At 46.7% G+C, this 21,395-nt stretch overlaps 1 protein-coding gene across 1 annotated transcript in view; it reads right to left on the bottom strand.

Annotated features, from left to right (window-relative positions):
• adamts7 (a disintegrin-like and metallopeptidase (reprolysin type) with thrombospondin type 1 motif, 7) overlaps window positions 1-21,395 on the bottom strand; it is a 447,398-nt gene that overhangs the window by 177,900 nt on the left and 248,103 nt on the right. The window contains exon 13 of the mRNA XM_084337494.1: window positions 5,666-5,799. Coding sequence (XP_084193620.1) covers window positions 5,666-5,799 — 134 coding nt within the window. The remainder of the gene's footprint in view (window positions 1-5,665; window positions 5,800-21,395) is intronic.

The raw sequence follows: 21,395 nt of genomic DNA, 5'->3' as shown, positions 1-21,395 counted from the left end.
AACAAATGCCAGTGCAAATTGATCCAAAACAGACAGGAAAACTGCTTCAACAACTCCTTCTGGTAATCTTTGGGAAGCGGTCTCTATTTCTTTACAAAAATCCAATAATTTGCCACAACTTACTGGCAACAACATTCACATGGTATTTACTGTAAATGTAAATCTTTCATCAAGCCAAATACCAAATATTGCCATGCCAAATACTTTTGTTCAGTAATTAGACAATTGAACAGGTAGAAGGTCGAAACCTTAGTGCATAGAGTTTGATCAACTGGAAGGCTTGGACATCGGTGACATCAATCCCACTGGAGAGGTTGTAGTGTACTCTCTATATTTGTGGAGAGCAATTTTCCTCCATCCCTATTCAGATTAATCTCAATTGAACAAGTTATATCTGTCACAATATAGAGTAATATGATTTATATAGGGAATGCTCCAGTACCAACAAAAGCCCTTGTATATTTGTATATTTGTATGTCTTGTATTTCATAAATGTCTTGATGAATTGAAAATGGAGGACCCTTATGTAAACAAGATGAAAGTCTTTTTCTGGTCTTCATCCTCTTAGCAGTTGTTAGTATTGAGCTGTACTGTATTGTACCCATTCTGCAATCTGTTAATAACATTTTCAATCAATCAATCAAACCCTGTTAGCCAAAGATACAGTAGCATGTAGCTGGCAGAGGCGGCTAAATGTCCCCACAATTGAGACATGGTAGTGACCATATATTATATATAAATGAAGTTGAAGGTATTTCCACAATACTGTCTCTCAGACACTGGTCCAGCTTGTCAAGTGTTGTGCTCTTAACATTTCCAATTCATCACAAAGTGTCTAATCTAGTCTTTGACAGCCCATATTTCTCCAGAATCTGCTGAAATTATGTAAATGTTCCCTGAATGTCTAAACGTGATACAGTCCTAATTCCTTCCATTAATCACAGGCTCCATCCATAATTGAAGGAGTAAACAACGGATTTGCAATGTAATGAGCACCTACCGCATAATACCGCGAGGAATTCAGGGGGTAGGTGCAGAAAAGTGACTCGGGTCCAAAAAACCTGATCATGATCATGCCTCTATACCCCCACAACCTGACCTACAAGTAGGGTGACCATAAGATATAGATAGAAAAGCATCAGCCCGATTTGTAGAAGTGATGGCTTATTTTGAAGGTATGAACATGTACTTTCAGTCTTTCATATCATGTAAACATTTTTGGAAGATTGCTCAACAAGACCCTGATCTCTGTGCCTAGTCACAAATGTCAGTATGCTCCTCAGTAAACTTCAATGATGATCCAAAGACGGGACATACCATTATTTCTACAATAAACACCAATAGGGTTTATTACAATAGTGTTAGAAAAATCCTTCTTTGAATCCCTTTTCCTTCAAGATTATGAACCAAAACATCATTTGTGTGGCTTGAAAACAGACATTTACACCCTTTAAACAAAAAACTATGGAATGCTTGCGATGCAGTGAGTCATCGGGTCTACAATAACACAACTCTTCTCTATATACATCAAATAATATACTGTTGCAAAGCCTGCAGGTCACAGACTGACATTTTGGCTCAAGATAACAAGAGAAGCGCCAGGTTATCAACTAGGGAGATAACCTTCATGTTTCTCTACCAACAAGGTCCTTTTCATACAGAATGCCAAACAGACAGCACGCTGAGGAGAAAACAAGCAGAGGCTGAATAATTAGCAAATCCCCAGTCCCAAAGCCCTGTGGTGAGAAATTTGGGGGTGGAAATCAAATCCTTTGAATTCTACGTAGCCTAATTTTCTTCTGTGGATATTGTTTTCTGATGTTGCTACACAATAGAATCGAAAAACTTCTCATGATGCCAGTACACCTAGAACAAACAACACGTGATATAGTTCTTCGCCCACAGAAAGTGTGGTATTTTCTGCAATGGAACAATGGAACTAATATATATAAACCTTGACCCCCAAGAAACGGATCATTCTGGAAAGAAGTGCAAGTGCAAGTGTTTTACTGTAAATTACAGACCTTATTGTACTAGAAAAGTACAGGCTTTTAAAAGTATGCCAAAAAGATGTTCATGTTTCGTAAACAATTTGTTAGATTTTTATTACAATGACTCAATTAGAATTACATTAAAGCTGGGGTAGGCAACTTTCGAGAAATGAGCAAGAATGAGCTTACCTGTTCAGCAGAAATAGAGCAAGCTTGGCATAATTTTTCAAGCTGGCACTGTGCCCTATGCATGTGCAACAAAGGTTTGCCATAGACTCCCAGAGGCCCTGGGAGTTTTGAGTAGGCGGCAGGTGGTTTAGCGGACTGCAAGTCCTTTTTGACATGGAACACATTAGTGTTCCGATGCACACCCCAGGAAAACCATTCAACAAGCTTAAAAAAAACCTTGGTTGTTAACTCTCTCTGCCACGCTGGGAACGGGATATGGCTATGTGCTGCCACGCATTAAACCAATGGGCTCGGTCACCTTGTTTGCAGGGCTATAACTATATTCTATATTATAGCTATGGATGCAATACTATGGCCCATTTGACATCGAGTATACATTCCCGTTTTATACCGTGGTGAATATAAGTATGGTTTTAGAGCGGTTTAGGGTAATTCCTGGGAGGCTAGTAATAGCCCGATACGTGTATTATATTAAATCCATTGGCATTTCGTCCCTACACACGCTACACTTAAAAATTCAAATGCATATGATCGGTATTATGTTCCATCATGAATGCATGAAAGGGGGGGCGGGGGGGGTCGTTTCTGATTAATTGATAGTCAATAACGGCATTCGTTAGTACAACCCCATACACTGATCAGGGCGATGGCTATGAAAACAAGGCACAATCAAGCTGAAATTTACGTTAAATTGCTCTTACCTGTGGCCGGTGGGATTCCAAAAAGAATATTCCAATTATTTGATTGCCATCTGGTAGATCGTATGTCCATTTGGCTCACGACATAACCCACCACAGCATAATGAATCAGGGGTCCCGAAAACTATTCAATGCGATCGGGTGAAACCCTTGATCCAGGTGCCGGTATTGGACTTTTGCGATCTCAGACTCATTCCCTATGGTAACACAGGCTGCCTGGATGGATAATGAATGGAAATAGCCAATAAAATAAATAACGATAAAATAACGAGTATACTCGTTGTTGGCGTCCAACGATTGCCGGCCAATAACGAGTATACTCGTCGTTGGCAGGGAATGGGTTAAGATTCAGGCCCTGACTACACGTATATGGATATTTTTCAAAACTGTTATTTTCACGCGCCGTTGAAAAAAAATCCTTGTCCACACGGCAGGGTTTTAAAAAATACCTCCGTCCAGACATAAATGCAGAAACGCATATAAATTGCTCCAACAAGCATGCTGGGCCAATAGGTGGCGATAAGCGATATCTCAAATACCATAGAACAACAGTCTGAGCATGCGTAGTGAGCTGATTTTCATTGGCGGCAGCAACTGAAAAGTAAAATAATGTGACAGAAAATCAGAAGAGACAACATACCCAGTTTGTTGGCGGTGTGAAAATATGCCGCCAAACATTAAATATCTTTGGAACCGTTTGTGTTCAATTGTATCTGAATCGGGAGATTATCTTCTCTCAGTCCAAATTTAAAGTGTATCTCTCCGTCGCATAAAGGCTGGCTGGCAGTGCGCATTGAACAAGGCATATATTATTGAAATTAGTTTTCTTTAACGAACGCATCTACAGTATTTCTATATTTCATATAGTTTCTCTATCTACTCCAGTGCGCCGTCGGACAGATTCGGTCATCAGACAGATTCAGGTCAACCATCAGACACGCTGCTTGTGAGACACGGAGAGAGAGGCGCTTGTGGAATTCCCCATCCCTGGATAAAAATCCGGCTGACTGGTGGAAAGTCAATGCAGGGAGATTCCCCAGGCTGGCAGAGCTGGTAAAGCTGGCACATCAGTATCTCTGTATACCCGCGACATTGGTAACATCCAAACTTGTGTTTTTGGACTGATTGTGACCATGCTGCATGCGCTCCTGTCTGACACCCATGTGAGTCAGTCTATGTATGTTCTATCTTGTTGCAAAATAATAATAATAATAATAATAATAATAATAATAATAATAATAATAATAATAATAATAATAATAATAATAATAATAATAATAATAATAATAATAATAATAATAATAATAATAATAATAATAATAGCCTCATTAAAATACTCTTGTTGCTTCGTTAGTACAGTGGGTTCTTTTCAGCATTTTATGTGCGTATCTGTTATTTAGTTAGGTATATTGGAAATTTTCGTAGATTTTTTGTTTTTGTTTATTTATTAAGTTAATATAAAACCGAGTTTAGAATTTTTAAAGATTATAAAAAAACGAATTAAATTTTTTTAATTTTTTTTGATGGAAATGTATGGTTGAAACATGCAAACGTTCAAACGCACACACACTAATAAGCATTGGAGGCTTTTAACCAGGGCCGGATTGGGGAAATCATTCAGGCCAGGAAATATAGTACAAAATATAGCCCCAGTCAGGCCACTTTTTAAGCAGGGGGTCCCCCACCAGGACATTTTTTGTTACAAAGACTTAATTTCCTGCATTCTGGTGCAGGGATTTTTTTATTTGTACCCTTTAAATGCCAGTGTTTGTGATGGCATCACAAATTATTGTTAAAAAACAGGCTAGCATATGTATGATTAGCAACAACACTGATTTTGATGGATTTTCTGTTTTTTTGTAATGTCAGATTGAAAATAATAGAATCTTATATTCAACTTCAGCCCTGATCATAACACCACATATTCATTTTATAATTCTAACCATTTAAATGCCAGTGTGTGTGATGGCATATATTTGCAATATATCAAATGCAAAGTAGATTTTTCTGGGGGGGATTATTACAGGCTAGCATGTGTCAATGATTAGCAACAACAGTTTTTTGTAAGGGTCCCGCCTCCACCAATCACATGCGGCTCCCTTTGTGTGTGTGTGAGAGCAAGAGAGAGAGAGAGATAGTTCTCCAACTTGTGTGAGTTGCAGTGATCTCCTGGTTGTTCCCCACCTAGGTTATCTAACTATTGCGCTGCTGCAACTAGAAACACTGGCCTGGCCTGCTTCTAAGTTCAGTGGCCTGACTGCATTTTTTGGAATTCTTTTTTTTATTATTTTTTTTTATCATCTGGCGACCCCCCCCCCCCCGCGGCGGCGGCTCGTGACCCACCCCCACTTTGGGAACCCCTGCTCTAGACAACCCCTGCTCTAATCTAGATGATACGTTTAACATGGCTACACAGATCCACTGAAACGGATATTTAAATAAATCTTCACTTTAAAATGCATTTTCGAAAATCCCCAACATAGAGGAAAATGTGCGTTTTGCTAAATATCCATACTCGTGTGGATAGGGCCTCAAACACCCTGAGATTTTCAAGTTGCTGATTACAGGGCCTGGGACAGTCACAGAGCATTTGATTTATTGGTAGCTGTCAGGATGTAAAGAGAATTTCACCAAATATTACCTAAATGATTCAACAACGAAAAAGAAAGTGCCTATCCCAGCTTGTTAGTAAATGTGAAAAATAACAGAGAAATATGGAGAAATATTTTAGGCAGAGAAAGATGTTTTTTCATAGGGATATATTTATGGCGGAGAACGATATTCTACCTTACAGATGCCATTAATGCACATGTCTCGTCTGCCGCTGCCTTCATAGCACTGTGTCCCGTCGGTGGCTGCGTCACGCATCTTCTCTGAGAAATACTCATTGAGTGGACGGCAGTGCAGTTCACAGGGGTTGACTGAAACAAAAGAGAGTTTTGAGTTAAGAGTGCAAAAGGCACTTCTAATTGTGGTACAACTTCTACAACTTTCAATCAATCAATCAATCAATCAATCACACAACAATGGCAACCAAGACTATACATGTACGTTTTAGACCATGTGACACGACACGACTATTCAATTAATTACCTTTCTACACACTCAAAACAGACTCTAGTATGAATACTCATGTCACCTTATGCCCATCCTAAATAAAGCAAGAGATTCATGTGAAACAGTCAAAATGAGCTTTTACGTTTACTTCTATTCCCAAGTTACATGCCACTAACAATTACCCAATATTAACGAGAAATAGTAAATGAACTGCATTTATATAATGCTTTTTCGAGTCTTCCAACCACTTAAAGTCCTTTTCAACTCACAGTATGCCTCGCAATCACCCATTCACTCACACACACAGGGCCTAATAATTCAATCTGTAATAGGGGTGTATAATACACCCCCTTCTGCTGATGCTAGCTATAAGATAGTGGATTTACTCATTACTCCGGTGTTGAACTGATTGTTATGAGTGACTTTAACCTTGATTGATTGAGTAATATGTATACATAGCTGATTATTGAACCTACTAGGCCAAATCAAAAAAATTACTAAAGGTCTACCGTAATTTATTTAATTCTTCCAATAGGAGTGACACAGTTCTCACTGAATTCAATTTAGGAATATGTGATCAAATTGGCCTATGGCATGTGTTTGGGTAAAGAAGACACAATCTAACACTGTTAATCTAAAACTAGAACATTTTGGAGATCAAACCTTTTTAAGTGACATTTTTCATAGCAACCTCCTGTCCGCTCTACCCCTGCTTACCCCCTCCCTCTTTCTGTCTCTCTCTCTCTGATTGCAGCCATGGAGTCAGGCTGTTCTTCTCACCAATTAGCCCTGCCCATAAAGACCCAGTCCAGACTTCACCATGCTGCCCATAAAGACCCAGTCCAGACTTCACCACACTGCCCATAAAGACCCAGTCCAGACATCACCACACTGCCCATAATGACCCAGTCCAGACTTCACCACACTGCCCATAATGACCCAGTCCAGACTTCACCACACTGCCCATAATGACCCAGTCCAGACTTCACCATGCTGCCCATAAAGACCCAGTCCAGACTTCACCACACTGCCCATAATGACCCAGTCCAGACATCACCACGCTGCCCATAAAGACCCAGTCCAGACTTCACCATGCTGCCCATAAAGACCCAGTCCAGACTTCACCATGCTGCCCATAAAGACCCAGTCCAGACATCACCATGCTGCCCATAAAGACCCAGTCCAGACTTCACCATGCTGCCCATAAAGACCCAGTCCAGACTTCACCATGCTGCCCATAAAGACCCAGTCCAGACTTCACCATGCTGCCCATAAAGACCCAGTCCAGACATCACTATGCTGCCCATAAAGACCCAGTCCAGACTTCACCACGCTGCCCATAAAGACCCAGTCTAGACTTCACCATGCTGCCCATAATGACCCAGTCAAGACTTCACTATGCTGCCCATAAAGACCCAGTCCAGACTTCACCACGCTGCCCATAAAGACCCAGTCTAGACTTCACCACGCTGCCCATAAAGACCCAGTCTAGACTTCACCATGCTGCCCATAATGACCCAGTCAAGACTTCACTATGCTGCCCTTATTACATGGCGTTTTAACATTCGCCGAAATGCTTGATTGTGATTGGTCAATAGCGCTCGTCAGAGGTCCGTTATTACTCGATAACCTACCTCTGCCGAGCAATAATGACCGCTGTTTGCAGCTGTTCGCAATCAAGCCCACTGACACACACTGCAGCAGTGCAATCAGTCCACACACCTGCCGGCTGCCGGCGATAATAATAACTTTATTTGGGCTGACAGCGGACGGAGCCACAGAACAACTGCGACTGCATTTGATCTCGTCTTGTCGATGGTGTAAAATGAATTAGGTATATTGTTAGTAAGTTAGCGATGTAATACGCGGGATAATGTATAGCTATACTCGGTCATTGTCGCAAAATAATTGACCTTCACTACGTTTAAAACACCTCGGCGAGGCGCCTCGGTATTCTAAACTCTGTGTCGGTCAATTATTTTGCGACAATGACCTCGTAGCTATACATTATCCCTTACATAATGACCCAGTCAAGACTTCACTATGCTGCCCATAAAGACCCAGTCCAGATTTCACCATGCTGCCCATAATGACCCAGTCCAGACATCACCATGCTGCCCATAATGACCCAGTCAAGACTTCACTATGCTGCCCATAATGACCCAGTCAAGACTTCACTATGCTGCCTGTAACTGAGGGGTACAATTCCCTGACTGTATTGTTAGATATGATACTTACTACCACTACCTCTTGTACTTTAGACTCTGGCCACCCAGTACTAGGCATAAATAATTATGGTAAACACTCCCACGTAGATGAAACGATCCAACACAAATGTACCAAGTCGAAAGTCTGCGTTTAATAATAATTAATACATAGCAAAAGGTATGTAGAGCAATCACTTAATTACATTTATGATTTGAAATAGGATGCACTTTTATGGCAAATGAGTATTCGTTGGTATATCAATAGAGAACGTCCAATCTCTGGTGGCGCAGGCGGTAAATATACAACCTGGAATATTTAAGGAATAATAGCAATGATACTTTAATGATTATAGAACTGGATACACTAGGGGGGAATTCCGGTCGCTTGTAAGACAACTGGAGAAGGGGGGGGGGGGTAGAGTCTGGCTGTATCCGTCTGGCCGAGGGTATCCTGGGAGAACCCACGGTTGTGCGGCTCAGTGCCTCAGCGATCCTCGATCCACAGATGAAAGCAGTTGGACTCTCTGTGGGCCGGCTTCCTCCGGTCCACGATGGAGAGACGTGAAGCGACCTCGTCGTGTAGAGCGTCTCCTCACCTGTCGTCCTCTCCGGGGGGGGGGTTTCCAACACACGGCAGTGTTGGTCTTTATCCATAGAATAATCACTGTATACAAAGCATAATCCGTGCCTGGGAAGGCGGGCTGTCGTCGGTAGAATAATCCGGTATGCAGGTCCACTCGCTCGTCGGCTCTGGGGCTCCTCGGGTGCAGCCTCACATGGGGTCGGCCACCCTGGATAAGCAGCCAGTTCTACCCGAAACGATGGGGGTGCTGACTACGATAGTATTCTCACCGCACGAAGCACTACATATGAATAGACTATTATTAGCTTAATAGACTACGTCCAACTCGACGATATAGTGCCAAATATGACTATTCAAATATTAATATACACCAGGGGTGGCCAACCAGTCAGAGACTAAGAGCCACAAAAAAATGACTGTGGTACCACAAAGAGCCACACCATATACCAGCGTTTCTCAACCTTTTTTTTCAGTCACGGCACCCTTCATGTGTTTATAGGTCTCACCCTCTGGCCTCTGAAGTTGCTAATGTCTTTTTTATTTGGGCCTCACAGGGTTAAAAGTACCCTGTGAGACCCACGGTTGCAAAATTACAAAATCACTTTTAGCCATTTAAAAAAATAATGTTTATTTAAAAAATGTTAAAGGGGAACTATTTTACTATTTCTTTCACTATTTGGGCACTTTTACACAATTCCTGTGAGTCTATGGAACACCTAGGTTTTTTTTTTTTTTTAAATGCATTGTTTTGTATTTCTAATCAAGTACTAAAAACCGCATTTTTCTACCTCAAGATCTTAAGCCGTTTTGAGGCTGGGCTCCAACCACTGTGTGGCCTGGTGCCAACTGCCACATCAACTGCCACATTATTATGCAGCTGAGAAATATCTGACATCACAGATATGCACATTTTCAGATGACTCAGTTCACTGAGGGTGAATATTGTGAGAGGAGAATTGGAAGAATGCGCCAATATGAGAATTAGAGACATAGATCCTATTAATATAAGTCCACATAGCTAAGAAACAATGGTAAACACTGAAAAAAGCCATTTATAAGATAGTTCCCCTTTAAGCACATGTATAGTCAATTGGTCCTGTTGTTCAGCCTCACAATGCTATTTGATAGTAAATGTGTTTATATGTCCCACCCTCTGGCCTCTGAAGTTGCTAATTTCTTTTTAATTTGGGTCTCACAGGGTTAACCTCTTAAGCCTGAGATATACAGTAAAAGTGTATATTTTCAGCATTATGTTTGTTTACCAATTATTTTAACTGTTATTAGTGAAATATAAGATTATAGAAATCTCAGGGCATTGAGTCGGAAACCGGCGCATATTGACAGGAGGAAGTGGCACAGCCAAAAGTGAGTGTAGTCTTTTGAAGGAAGAGACTCAGGGCTTTCAAATTTCGAAAAACTACCCTACCCAGCTCACACCAGCCCCTGTCAATCATCTGACTTCTGGATTTACTTTTTAATTTCTCTTATTTTTTGGGATTATCTCCCACAAACCTGAACATTATTGCCATAAAACAGAACGCAGTTAGTTTCTCTACCTTTCTGTGAACGTCTTGCAAAAAACGGTGTTGCAATATGATGAAAAATGGTGGAGAAATTTACATTATAAAAAAGATGGCAGAATTCAGTACTGTATCTACAAAACCTTCTGTTTAATCATCTTCCCTTTATTCATTTGCTTAGATTTTTCAGGTCTGGTCAATTTTAGCATGGTGTTATTTACAGTCAAAGATAATTTTTTTTTAAATAGAATTGATATTCTCCTTTGGTTCATTACAATTTACTCAAGCCTAGTAACAGACACACTATTTCTGACACTGATCCATATATGTCCCTAGATTCAGATACCAAGAACATGCAAATGGACCATTTAAAAAAAAATTGTAAATGTTTATTCTACGTCCTTATGGAATGAGTGACATAAAAAAAAAAAAGGTAAAAAAAAAAAAAAAAAAAGGTAAAAAAAAAATAAATAAAAATTTTTTTTTTATTTTTTTTTATGGATGGAAGAGCCGCACATTGACGGGGAAAGAGCCGCATGCGGCTCGCGAGCCGCGGGTTGGCCACCCCTGATATACACGATGTCTCAATACCGATGGTAGGCCGAACTTGGCCTTACTCCCACACGTGGCGTCGCGGGGAGGCTTTACGTCTGTCACTCTATTGGAGGGTAAGAAACTGGACTAAAAAGGAAGTCCTACTTTAGTAGCGCAGTATATATACGCACTATGAACAAATAGTACCATTAGTGGTGCGGTAGCCAGATTCCTACGCGGAACTAGGACTTGTTCGTACATGTTGAGCGGTACGTTTGAACTAGGTCTGGGGGGTATGGCAGCCTGGCACCAAGGTCTCGACCAATAGTAGAATGGAGACTATTATGGGATGTTCAGTAGGCTAGAATGGATATTCAATGCATATTGTACAAGGAATATACAAGGGATATCAGGGAATATTAGAGAATATACAAATACAATTAAATATATATATATAAATAAATATATATATTCGGTTTAATCTGGCCCTTCACAACAGCCACCCCCTGATTGGTCCCAGACCTAATCAGTTAAGCAGAGACAGATTAATCGCGTTGTCTATTTACACATAAGGGTTTGCTGTAGGGGTCAGTCAACTTCACAAAGTCATAGGGTTATAGGGTCATGGTCATCATCGATTGTGTCTGGGAGTCGGGGCAGTTCTATGAGCCTCGCCACGGGACGGGTGTAAGTGCGACCCTGGACAAGCACTTCAGCTGCTCGGACCTTGCCGTCGGCACCGGTGATCACTTTGCTTACGCGGCCGGCCGGCCACATAGCTCTGGGCAGTGATTGATCAATAATCATGACGACTGTTCCTTCTGTCAAATTGTCTCTCTCCTTTACCCACTTCTGGCGGGTCTGTAGAGACGGTAGGTAGTGCAGTAGGAATGTCCTTTGTTGTGCACTCTCTATGGTAGTGCAATCATCTATGTTGGGGTCTGCGGAGATAACAGTGCTCAATCCACAGAACATAGGTTTCTTATTCTCAGCCTCCTCTTGACTTGCTTCCCTCGGGATAGGCGTGGGCCACTCTCCTTCCGGGAGCTTTAGGAATGCTGGGCCATCACTGTAGACATTGCGACGGGTGAGGTCATCTAGGGGCATTCCCCGGGTGATGACGTCAGCTGGGTTCTGTTTTGTATCAACGTAGCACCACTCTGTTTCTCCGGTTAACTCTTCGGTTAAGTCTTGAATCTCGGTGACTCTGACTCCCACGAAGACTTTGTACTTGCATGAGTCCGATTTGATCCAGGCGAGTACTGTCGTGGAATCTGACCACAGGATTGTTCTAGACACCGGTATGGTGAGCTCACGTTGGATGAGCGTGGCTAGGTGCGCTCCGGCTAGGGCTGCGCAGAGCTCTAGACGTGGGATAGATTGTTGCTTGCGTGGGGCTATTCTCGAGCGGGCGAGGACAAATGCTGTGTAGATCTCTCCCCCCTCTTCTTGGGCCCGCAAGTAGGCTACTGATCCGTATGCGACCTCTGAGGCGTCACTGAAGACGTGTAAGTCCATTTTACATGTCTCTGGCCTCACCGTGGGTGGGAAGTAGCTTCGGCGCATATTAACGCCTGGGAGTGAGTGGAGCTCCATCTCCCACTCTCTCCAGGTGGATGCAAGGTGTGCGGGAATGGGGTCGTCCCAGCCCTGGTCCTTGTCCCACAATGCTCGTACAATCATTTTTGCCCACATCCTAGCGGGTCATATTGTCGGGCGAGTGTTGTGTACACACTCCGTCTGGTGGTCGGCGCCGCCGCCGGCCTTCCCTGCTCCGTAGTCAGGGGCTTGTGTCTGTAGTGAAGCGAATCTGTTTTGAATCGCCACACCAATCCCAGGGTCATCTCCTGGGCTTCTCCCGGGATTGTAGCCATCCAGGTCTCGCTGCTGGCTGCCTTGTCCTCGGAGGAGAGGCTGCGCAGTACTTGCGGATCGCTGCTGGCCCACTGCCTGAGATCAAAGCCGCCTTTGATCAATGAGGCGCGGAGTTTAATCAGGAGAGCCTCGGCTTCTTCCTGGGTTGAAAGGCTTTGTAGACAGTTGTCTACGTAGAAGCTGTTCTTTACGCTGTGTCGGACCTCTTCGTCCGCTGCTGGGTCCTCTGCTACATGTTTCTGTAGTGCAAATGTAGCACAGCAGGGGCTGCACGTCGTTCCGAAGGGGAGGACTTCCCATTGGTAGATGGCTGGGTGCTCATCTCCTGGCTTCTCTCTCCATAGGAACCGTAACAGGGGCTTGTCCTCCTCTACTAATCTCACCTGCAGGAACATTCCTTTAATGTCCCCGCTGATGGCCACCTTTTCCTGGCGGAAGCGGAGTAGAACGCCGAGTAGGGAGGGGCCGAGTGTGGGACCGGGCAGTAACTCTTTATTCAGATTTTGGGATCCGATCTGGTAGCTGCAGTTAAATACTATGCGGTCTTTACCGTTGTGATGGACCTTGTGGTGAGGCACGTACCACGATTCGGTGGTCTGGTCAGCCTCTTTAATGTCCATCTTTGTGACGTGTCCCGCTGTGATGAGCTTCTCAATCTCGGCGCGGTATACACTCTCTTGGGCGGGGTTCTTGGCTAAGCGTTGCTCCGTGTTCAGCAGGTACCGTTCTGTGGCGTCTGTCTTGGCGTGGAAAGTAGGCATTCCTTCTCGCCGCAGGAGTGGCGTGGCGTATCTCAACACGCCGTTGACCGGGACTCTCTTGGTCCCTGTCTCGAGGAGGTGAATGGCGTAAATGTCATCTTTAGAGCGAATGTCTTTCTTTCCGTTCTTAAAGGGCATTTGTTCCAAGGTCCATAGCCGCTCTACGTGTTGCAGGAGTGCGGTTTCTCCCTCTGTGACTCGGGAGTGGAGACATCTAGTGGCTGTACTTCGGTTGAGAGATTTGGCGAGCGGGCCTTGGAGAGTCCATCCCAAACGGGTCTCGACTGCTGCAGGACAGCCTCGGGGTCCGGTATGAACCCGGTCTATCGGGACAATGAGGTCTGCATGGTCGGAGCCTATCAACAGGGTCGGCATAGCATTGTCTATGAGCGGGATCGGTAACTTGCGCAGATGTGCATATTTCTCCATCAGCTTGGCGACGGGGTATGTGTACCGCGACAGTCCTATTTCTTGGCTGGTGAAAGCGTCTGTAATCTGGTACCGTCGCTCAGGCTGGCCGCTTGCTGCGATAGAGAATGAGACATTCTCGCCCTTTATCGTCTTCAAATCTCGTCTTATTGTCCGAATTGTCATTTGGGTTTCGCTTCCCCGCAGCCCTAGCTGGGCCGCAGCGGAGGCGAGCAGAAGGGTCTTCTCTGACCCGTCATCGAGGACGGCGTAAGTGTCCAGGACTTTATTCTGGTAGCTTAGTGTCACACGCACTACTTTTAGGAGTACTCGGGCTCCACTGCTGCTGGCGGGATCGATGTACATGACGCTCGCTTTGCTGCTGGATGGTGCGGGTGAAGGGCGCCGTCTGTTACTGTCGTGAAGTATGTCCAGATGGGCTCCATCGCACTTGGTGCACCTTTTCTTTAGGCGGCATTCGGCTGCCATGTGTGAGCGCGCACAGCGAAAACAGCGCTTGTTGGACTTTATCCATTGACTTGCTTCCTCCGCGTTCAGCTTGGGGAAGGAGTCACATTGCGCTAGCCAGTGTTCTTTCTCACAGTAGGGGCACACTATCTTCCACTTCTCCGTTCTGGAGGGGGTACTGTGGCTCCTGCTGCTCGGTACTGACTCCGATTGGTGCATCACAGTCACCGATCTTCTTCCATCATTTAGTCGTCTGGTTCCTTCTCTGGAGCCAGGGGTGCTCCGTCCGAATGTATCTAGCCGTAGGCTGCTGACTTCTCTCGCCAGGAAGTCTGCTAGATCGAGGAGGTTCGGTTCGGGGCCATTCGGGTCTCGGTGGTCTCTCTGCCGCCTAAAACGCTCCTGTCGAGCGGGCGGCAGCTTCTCCAAGATCCTTTCCACATTTGAGTTGGCGTAAAGTTCATGCCTCCCCTTCTCTCTCTGCGCTCCCAACATCCCTACCAGGGACTGCACTCTGATGGACAGGTCGTCCAGTGCTCGATTGTCTATTGCTGGGGGTAAGCGGTCGATGTGTCGGATCTCCTGGATCACGTAATCCCATATGTGCCCATACCTCTGGTCCAATGCTACCAGCGCTGCTGTGTATGGGGTGGTGGAAGTCGCGTAGGCGAGCGCTATATTATGTGCGCGGGGTACCTTTAAGTGCTTCAGTAGGATGGCGTATTTATGGCGTTCATCCAATACATCCACCAACATGGTCTCCAGACACATGCGGAGTTCTGTATACTGGGCCCGGTTCTCTTGGGTGAAGTCGGGTACCATAGGCGTGCCAATGTATGACGCTGACTGTGGATACATCGGCGAGCGTTGGGGGAGAGGCCTCCTAGGCGAGTCTCCTCCCGCTCCTTGGTATGGGCTGGTACCGGCAGTGTACCATGGCCCGCTTGTCCAGGTGCTGTTCCTCGGTGCGGGTCGTGCGTCGTGCTCACCCGTGTATAGAGTCGGGGGTCTGTAGCGCAGCTCCGCGGGAGTATAGCCTGGGCTGTACCGGACCTCCTGGTCCGGTAGAGTACTGTGCTGTCGTCGGGCGTGGTTCTCCTCCTCTTCCTCTTCGTCTTCAGTTAGGTCATCCAGTGCTTGTAGTCTCTGGTTTAGCCTCTCCACAGGATATGCTGCTCCTTCCCGGTTGCTAGGTCTCGCTTGGACCGGTGGGGGGAGGTGGTCTGTGGGGGGTATAGACCTCGTCTGTTGGTCAAGTTCAGGGTTGTTTACTCGGCTAGGGGATGCCGCCCTGGAGGTGTGTCTAGACGAGTTCCTGGAGCCTCTGGCGGAGGGAGAGGGTGTTGTCCGTCTGATCAGCTGTTCTATTAGTTGCGCTTGCTGTCTGTCGCGCTCTGCGTCCCGTAGAGCACCAGCAGCTGCTCGCTGGCTGTCTGCTCGGTCTCGGGCCACATTCTCTTCCATCTGAATGCGTCTTATTTCTAGACGTATATGCTCTTCTTCGCTCCGCTGCTGGATCTGCAGTCGGTCGCGTTCAGCAGCGGCGTTCAGGCTGATGAGGAAGGCCTGCTGTAGGGTCCTCTCTGCCTCGCTGGGAGAAGGCGGTTGTATAGGGGAGCCTTCCCTCGGGGTACTCCTTGCGGAGCCTTGGAGCTCTATCTCCACGGTGCTCTCCCCGTCTTCTTCCGTGCCGAGTTCTCTCTCGGTAGCGTTGTATTCCTCCCGGGACTCATCGGGGACTACTTCTTCAGTACTGGCGGGGTGTGAAGTCATGTCTGGTTCCCACTGGTCCCCACCGTGAGCTTGGTCAGTTACATTAGAACCCGTAGGGGCCTCTATGGTCGGGGTAGTCTGGGCGTTGGGGTTAGACATACTTTTACTTTCTAGTTTTACCGCGTTTACTGTTAGTAGAAGACTAGGTTGTTGACTGACAGCGTAAGCCTCTAAGTACTGAGGGAGCCGTCGTTCGCGCTGCGGGCGTTGGTTAGGAGGATCGTTTCGTGGAGTGTTCATCATAGGCCATTTCAATATTAATAACACTATATTAATATTACACTAATTACCCTCCGGCTCGAAGGACCAATTGTAACTGAGGGGTACAATTCCCTGACTGTATTGTTAGATATGATACTTACTACCACTACCTCTTGTACTTTAGACTCTGGCCACCCAGTACTAGGCATAAATAATTATGGTAAACACTCCCACGTAGATGAAACGATCCAACACAAATGTACCAAGTCGAAAGTCTGCGTTTAATAATAATTAATACATAGCAAAAGGTATGTAGAGCAATCACTTAATTACATTTATGATTTGAAATAGGATGCACTTTTATGGCAAATGAGTATTCGTTGGTATATCAATAGAGAACGTCCAATCTCTGGTGGCGCAGGCGGTAAATATACAACCTGGAATATTTAAGGAATAATAGCAATGATACTTTAATGATTATAGAACTGGATACACTAGGGGGGAATTCCGGTCGCTTGTAAGACAACTGGAGAAGGGGGGGGGGGGGTAGAGTCTGGCTGTATCCGTCTGGCCGAGGGTATCCTGGGAGAACCCACGGTTGTGCGGCTCGGTGCCTCAGCGATCCTCGATCCACAGATGAAAGCAGTTGGACTCTCTGTGGGCCGGCTTCCTCCGGTCCACGATGGAGAGACGTGAAGCGACCTCGTCGTGTAGAGCGTCTCCTCACCTGTCGTCCTCTCCGGGGGGGGGGTTTCCAACACACGGCAGTGTTGGTCTTTATCCATAGAATAATCACTGTATACAAAGCATAATCCGTGCCTGGGAAGGCGGGCTGTCGTCGGTAGAATAATCCGGTATGCAGGTCCACTCGCTCGTCGGCTCTGGGGCTCCTCGGGTGCAGCCTCACATGGGGTCGGCCACCCTGGATAAGCAGCCAGTTCTACCCGAAACGATGGGGGTGCTGACTACGATAGTATTCTCACCGCACGAAGCACTACATATGAATAGACTATTATTAGCTTAATAGACTACGTCCAACTCGACGATATAGTGCCAAATATGACTATTCAAATATTAATATACACGATGTCTCAATACCGATGGTAGGCCGAACTTGGCCTTACTCCCACACGTGGCGTCGCGGGGAGGCTTTACGTCTGTCACTCTATTGGAGGGTAAGAAACTGGACTAAAAAGGAAGTCCTACTTTAGTAGCGCAGTATATATACGCACTATGAACAAATAGTACCATTAGTGGTGCGGTAGCCAGATTCCTACGCGGAACTAGGACTTGTTCGTACATGTTGAGCGGTACGTTTGAACTGGGTCTGGGGGGTATGGCAGCCTGGCACCAAGGTCTCGACCAATAGTAGAATGGAGACTATTATGGGATGTTCAGTAGGCTAGAATGGATATTCAATGCATATTGTACAAGGAATATACAAGGGATATCAGGGAATATTAGAGAATATACAAATACAATTAAATATATATATATAAATAAATATATATATTCGGTTTAATCTGGCCCTTCACAACACTGCCCATAATGACCCGGTCAAGACTTCACTATGCTGCCCATAATGACCCAGTCAAGACTTCACTATGCTGCCCATAATGACCCAGTCAAGACTTCACTATGCTGCCCATAATGACCCAGTCAAGACTTCACTATGCTGCCCATAATGACCCAGTCAAGACTTCACTATGCTGCCCATAATGACCCAATCAAGACTTCACTATGCTGCCCATAATGACCCAGTCAAGACTTCACTATGCTGCCCATAATGACCCAGTCCAGACTTCACCATGCTGCCCATAATGACCCAGTCAAGACTTCACTATGCTGCCCATAATGACCCAGTCAAGACTTCACTATGCTGCCCATAATGACCCAGTCCAGACTTCACCATGCTGCCCACAATGACCCAGTCAAGACTTCACTATGCTGCCCATAATGACCCAGTCAAGACTTCACTATGCTGCCCATAATGACCCAGTCAAGACTTCACTATGCTGCCCATAATGACCCAGTCAAGACTTCACTATGCTGCCCATAATGACCCAGTCAAGACTTCACTATGCTGCCCATAATGACCCAGTCAAGACTTCACTATGCTGCCCATAATGACCCAGTCCAGACTTCACCATGCTGCCAGATCATAGCCTCTGATATTCAGTTGTGATTTCTAGTTCACAATATTTTTTTATTGCTGTACTGTCAGCCTTTACTCCTGTGCCTGCAGTGTTCTGCCTGTCTCCGTGATCCTGCCCTCTGCCTGTTCTGCCCTCTGCCTGCTCTGTTCTGCCCTCTGCCTGTTCTGTTATGCCCTCAGCCTGCTCTGTTCTGCCCTCTGCCCTCTGTCTGCTCTGCCCGCTGCCTGCTCTGTCATCAGCCTGCTCTGTTCTGCCCTCTGCCTGCTCTGCTCTGCCATCAGCCTGCTCTGCTCTGCCATCAGCCTGCTCTGCTCTGCCCTCATCCTGCTCTGCCCTCTGCCTGCTCTGCCCTCATCCTGCTCTGCCCTCAGCTTGCTCTGCCCTCAGCTTGCTCTGCCCTCAGCTTGATCTGCTCTGCCCTCATCCTGCTCTGCCCTCATCCTGCTCTGCCCTCTGCCTGCTCTGCCCTCATCCTGCTCTGCCCTCAGCTTGCTCTGCTCTACCCTCAGCCTGCTCTGCCGTCAGCCTGCTCTGCTCTGCCATCAGCCTGCTCTGCTCTAACCTCAGCCTGCTCTGCTCTGCCCTCAACTTGCTCTGCTCTGCCGTCAGCCTGCTCTGCCGTCAGCCTGCTCTGCTCTGCCCTCAGCCTGCTCTGCTCTACCCTCAGCCTGCTCTGCTCTGCCCTCAACTTGCTCTGCTCTGCCGTCAGCCTGCTCTGCCGTCAGCCTGCTCTGCTCTGCCCTCAGCCTGCTCTGCTCTACCCTCAGCCTGCTCTGCTCTACCCTCAGCCTGCTCTGCTCTGCCCTCAGCCTGCTCTGCTCTGCCCTCAGCTTGATCTGCTCTGCCCTCATCCTGCTCTGCCCTCTGCCTGCTCTGCCCTCATCCTGCTCTGCCGTCAGCCTGCTCTGCTCTGCCGTCAGCCTGCTCTGCTCTACCGTCAGCCTGCTCTGCTCTGCCCTCAGCTTGATCTGCTCTGCCCTCATCCTGCTCTGCCCTCAGCCTGCTCTGCTCTACCGTCAGCCTGCTCTGCTCTGCCCTCAGCCTGCTCTGCTCTACCGTCAGCCTGCTCTGCCCTCAGCCTGCTCTGCTCTACCGTCAGCCTGCTCTGCCCTCAGCCTGCTCTGCTCTACCGTCAGCCTGCTCTGCTCTGCCCTCAGCCTGCTCTGCTCTACCGTCAGCCTGCTCTGCCCTCAGCCTGCTCTGCTCTACCGTCAGCCTGCTCTGCCCTCAGCCTGCTCTGCTCTACCGTCAGCCTGCTCTGCTCTGCCGTCAGCCTGCTCTGCTCTACCGTCAGCCTGCTCTGCTCTACCGTCAGCCTGCTCTGCTCTACCGTCAGCCTGCTCTGCTCTACCGTCAGCCTGCTCTGCTCTACCCTCAGCCTGCTCTGCTCTGCCGTCAGCCTGCTCTGCTCTACCGTCAGCCTGCTCTGCTCTACCGTCAGCCTGCTCTGCTCTACCGTCAGCCTGCTCTGCTCTGCCGTCAGCCTGCTCTGCTCTGCCCTCAGCTTGCTCTGCTCTACCGTCAGCCTGCTCTGCGTTGTATCCTCTGTCTTGTTATCCTACCTCTGCTGGAATAAGAATAAATTCACCCACTGTAGGGTTTCACCTATTATGTGTCTGCCTGCCTGTGTTCTGCTTTTGGGTTCCTGACTGGGTTAGCAGTGACACATCCACTATATTATCTGAAATCCCTGATGTTGAATAGCACTGGATTTGTTCATAAAGACATAAAAGTTAAATCATTAACAAACATGCACACTTCAAAAAGCTTATAATAGAAAATATGATTAAGCCCTTGGTTTCCCCCTGAATTATGAGCTATATTTAAGTAAAGGAACAGAGACACACAGTGATCCATCCCATTGGTCTGCATTTAGGCCAATTAGAAATAAATGCACATCCTCTGTGAGGAATGGCAAATCAAATAAAAAACATTTAAGAATTCACATACTGTATGTTCTTCCTGTGCCCCTGGACAGTTGAGTCAGTATGTGAAAATGCACCAATCTCTCCCAAAGCTATAAGTCAGAGAGAGAGTGAGAGAGTGAGAGTGAGAGAGTGAGAGAGTGAGAGAGTGAGAGAGAGAGAGAGAGAGAGAGAGAGAGAGAGAGAGAGAGAGAGAGAGAGAGAGAGAGAGAGAGAGAGAGACCTCTCTGAACCCTGCAAACTGGTGTGAGCTCTTGCACCCACACAATTTTAATTCTGGTTCAGAACTTTCCACGATGCTAGAATATAAATCTTATTTAGGTGTAAATGTTCACAGAAACATTTTATGGCGGGCGGCTGGGTGGCACAGCGGACATTGCGCTCGTCACCAATGCAAGAGACACCGGGTTCGACTCCGGCTGTCGGCGTTGCCTCCGGCTTGGGCCAGCCGTCATACTAAAGGTGCTCCCATAGTCCAGCAGACTGTACACAGAGCAGACTCCGCGGATGTCCGCGCGGACGTCCGCGCGGACTCTTGAGCTTTGATCTCAGCGGACAGCAGACCCACAGGTGCGACGCTCCTATTTTCTGAGGCGCGGACATCCGCGCCGCTGACTTGGTGTCACACAAAACGCTGCTCTGCGTTTTGGTTGACATCGAACTGCATTTAATGTGACGCCACGCGAGCGATTGGTGGCGCGAGGAGAGAGATGAGCCCGTGAAGCTCTCTCTCTCTCTCTCTCTCTCTCTCTCTCGCTCTCCCGCTGATAATTGATCTGCCAGTACAGCAGAACAGACAGAATTGTGGGAAATGTAGTAAAACTGGTGCGAGAAATGTAGGAAATAGACCGCGGACGTCCGCTGAGATCTGCTCGACTATGAAAGCTCAAAGAGCCGCGCGGACATCCGCGGAGTCTGCTCTGTGTACAGTCTGCTGGACTATGGGAGCGCCTTAACTCAATTGGCAGAGTTAGCGGGTGGAAGTCGATGGGTGGTAATCTGGACGTTGTGGACAGCGACTCCTACAGGTCGGTTGGGGACGCCTGCAC

This window comes from Notolepis coatsorum, assembly GCF_963971535.1.
Source record: "Notolepis coatsorum genome assembly, chromosome: 20".
Classification (NCBI taxonomy): Eukaryota; Metazoa; Chordata; class Actinopteri; order Aulopiformes; family Paralepididae; genus Notolepis; species Notolepis coatsorum.
The sequence above is the reverse complement of the archived record's forward strand: the minus strand, read 5'-3'. Positions and strand labels throughout refer to the sequence as shown.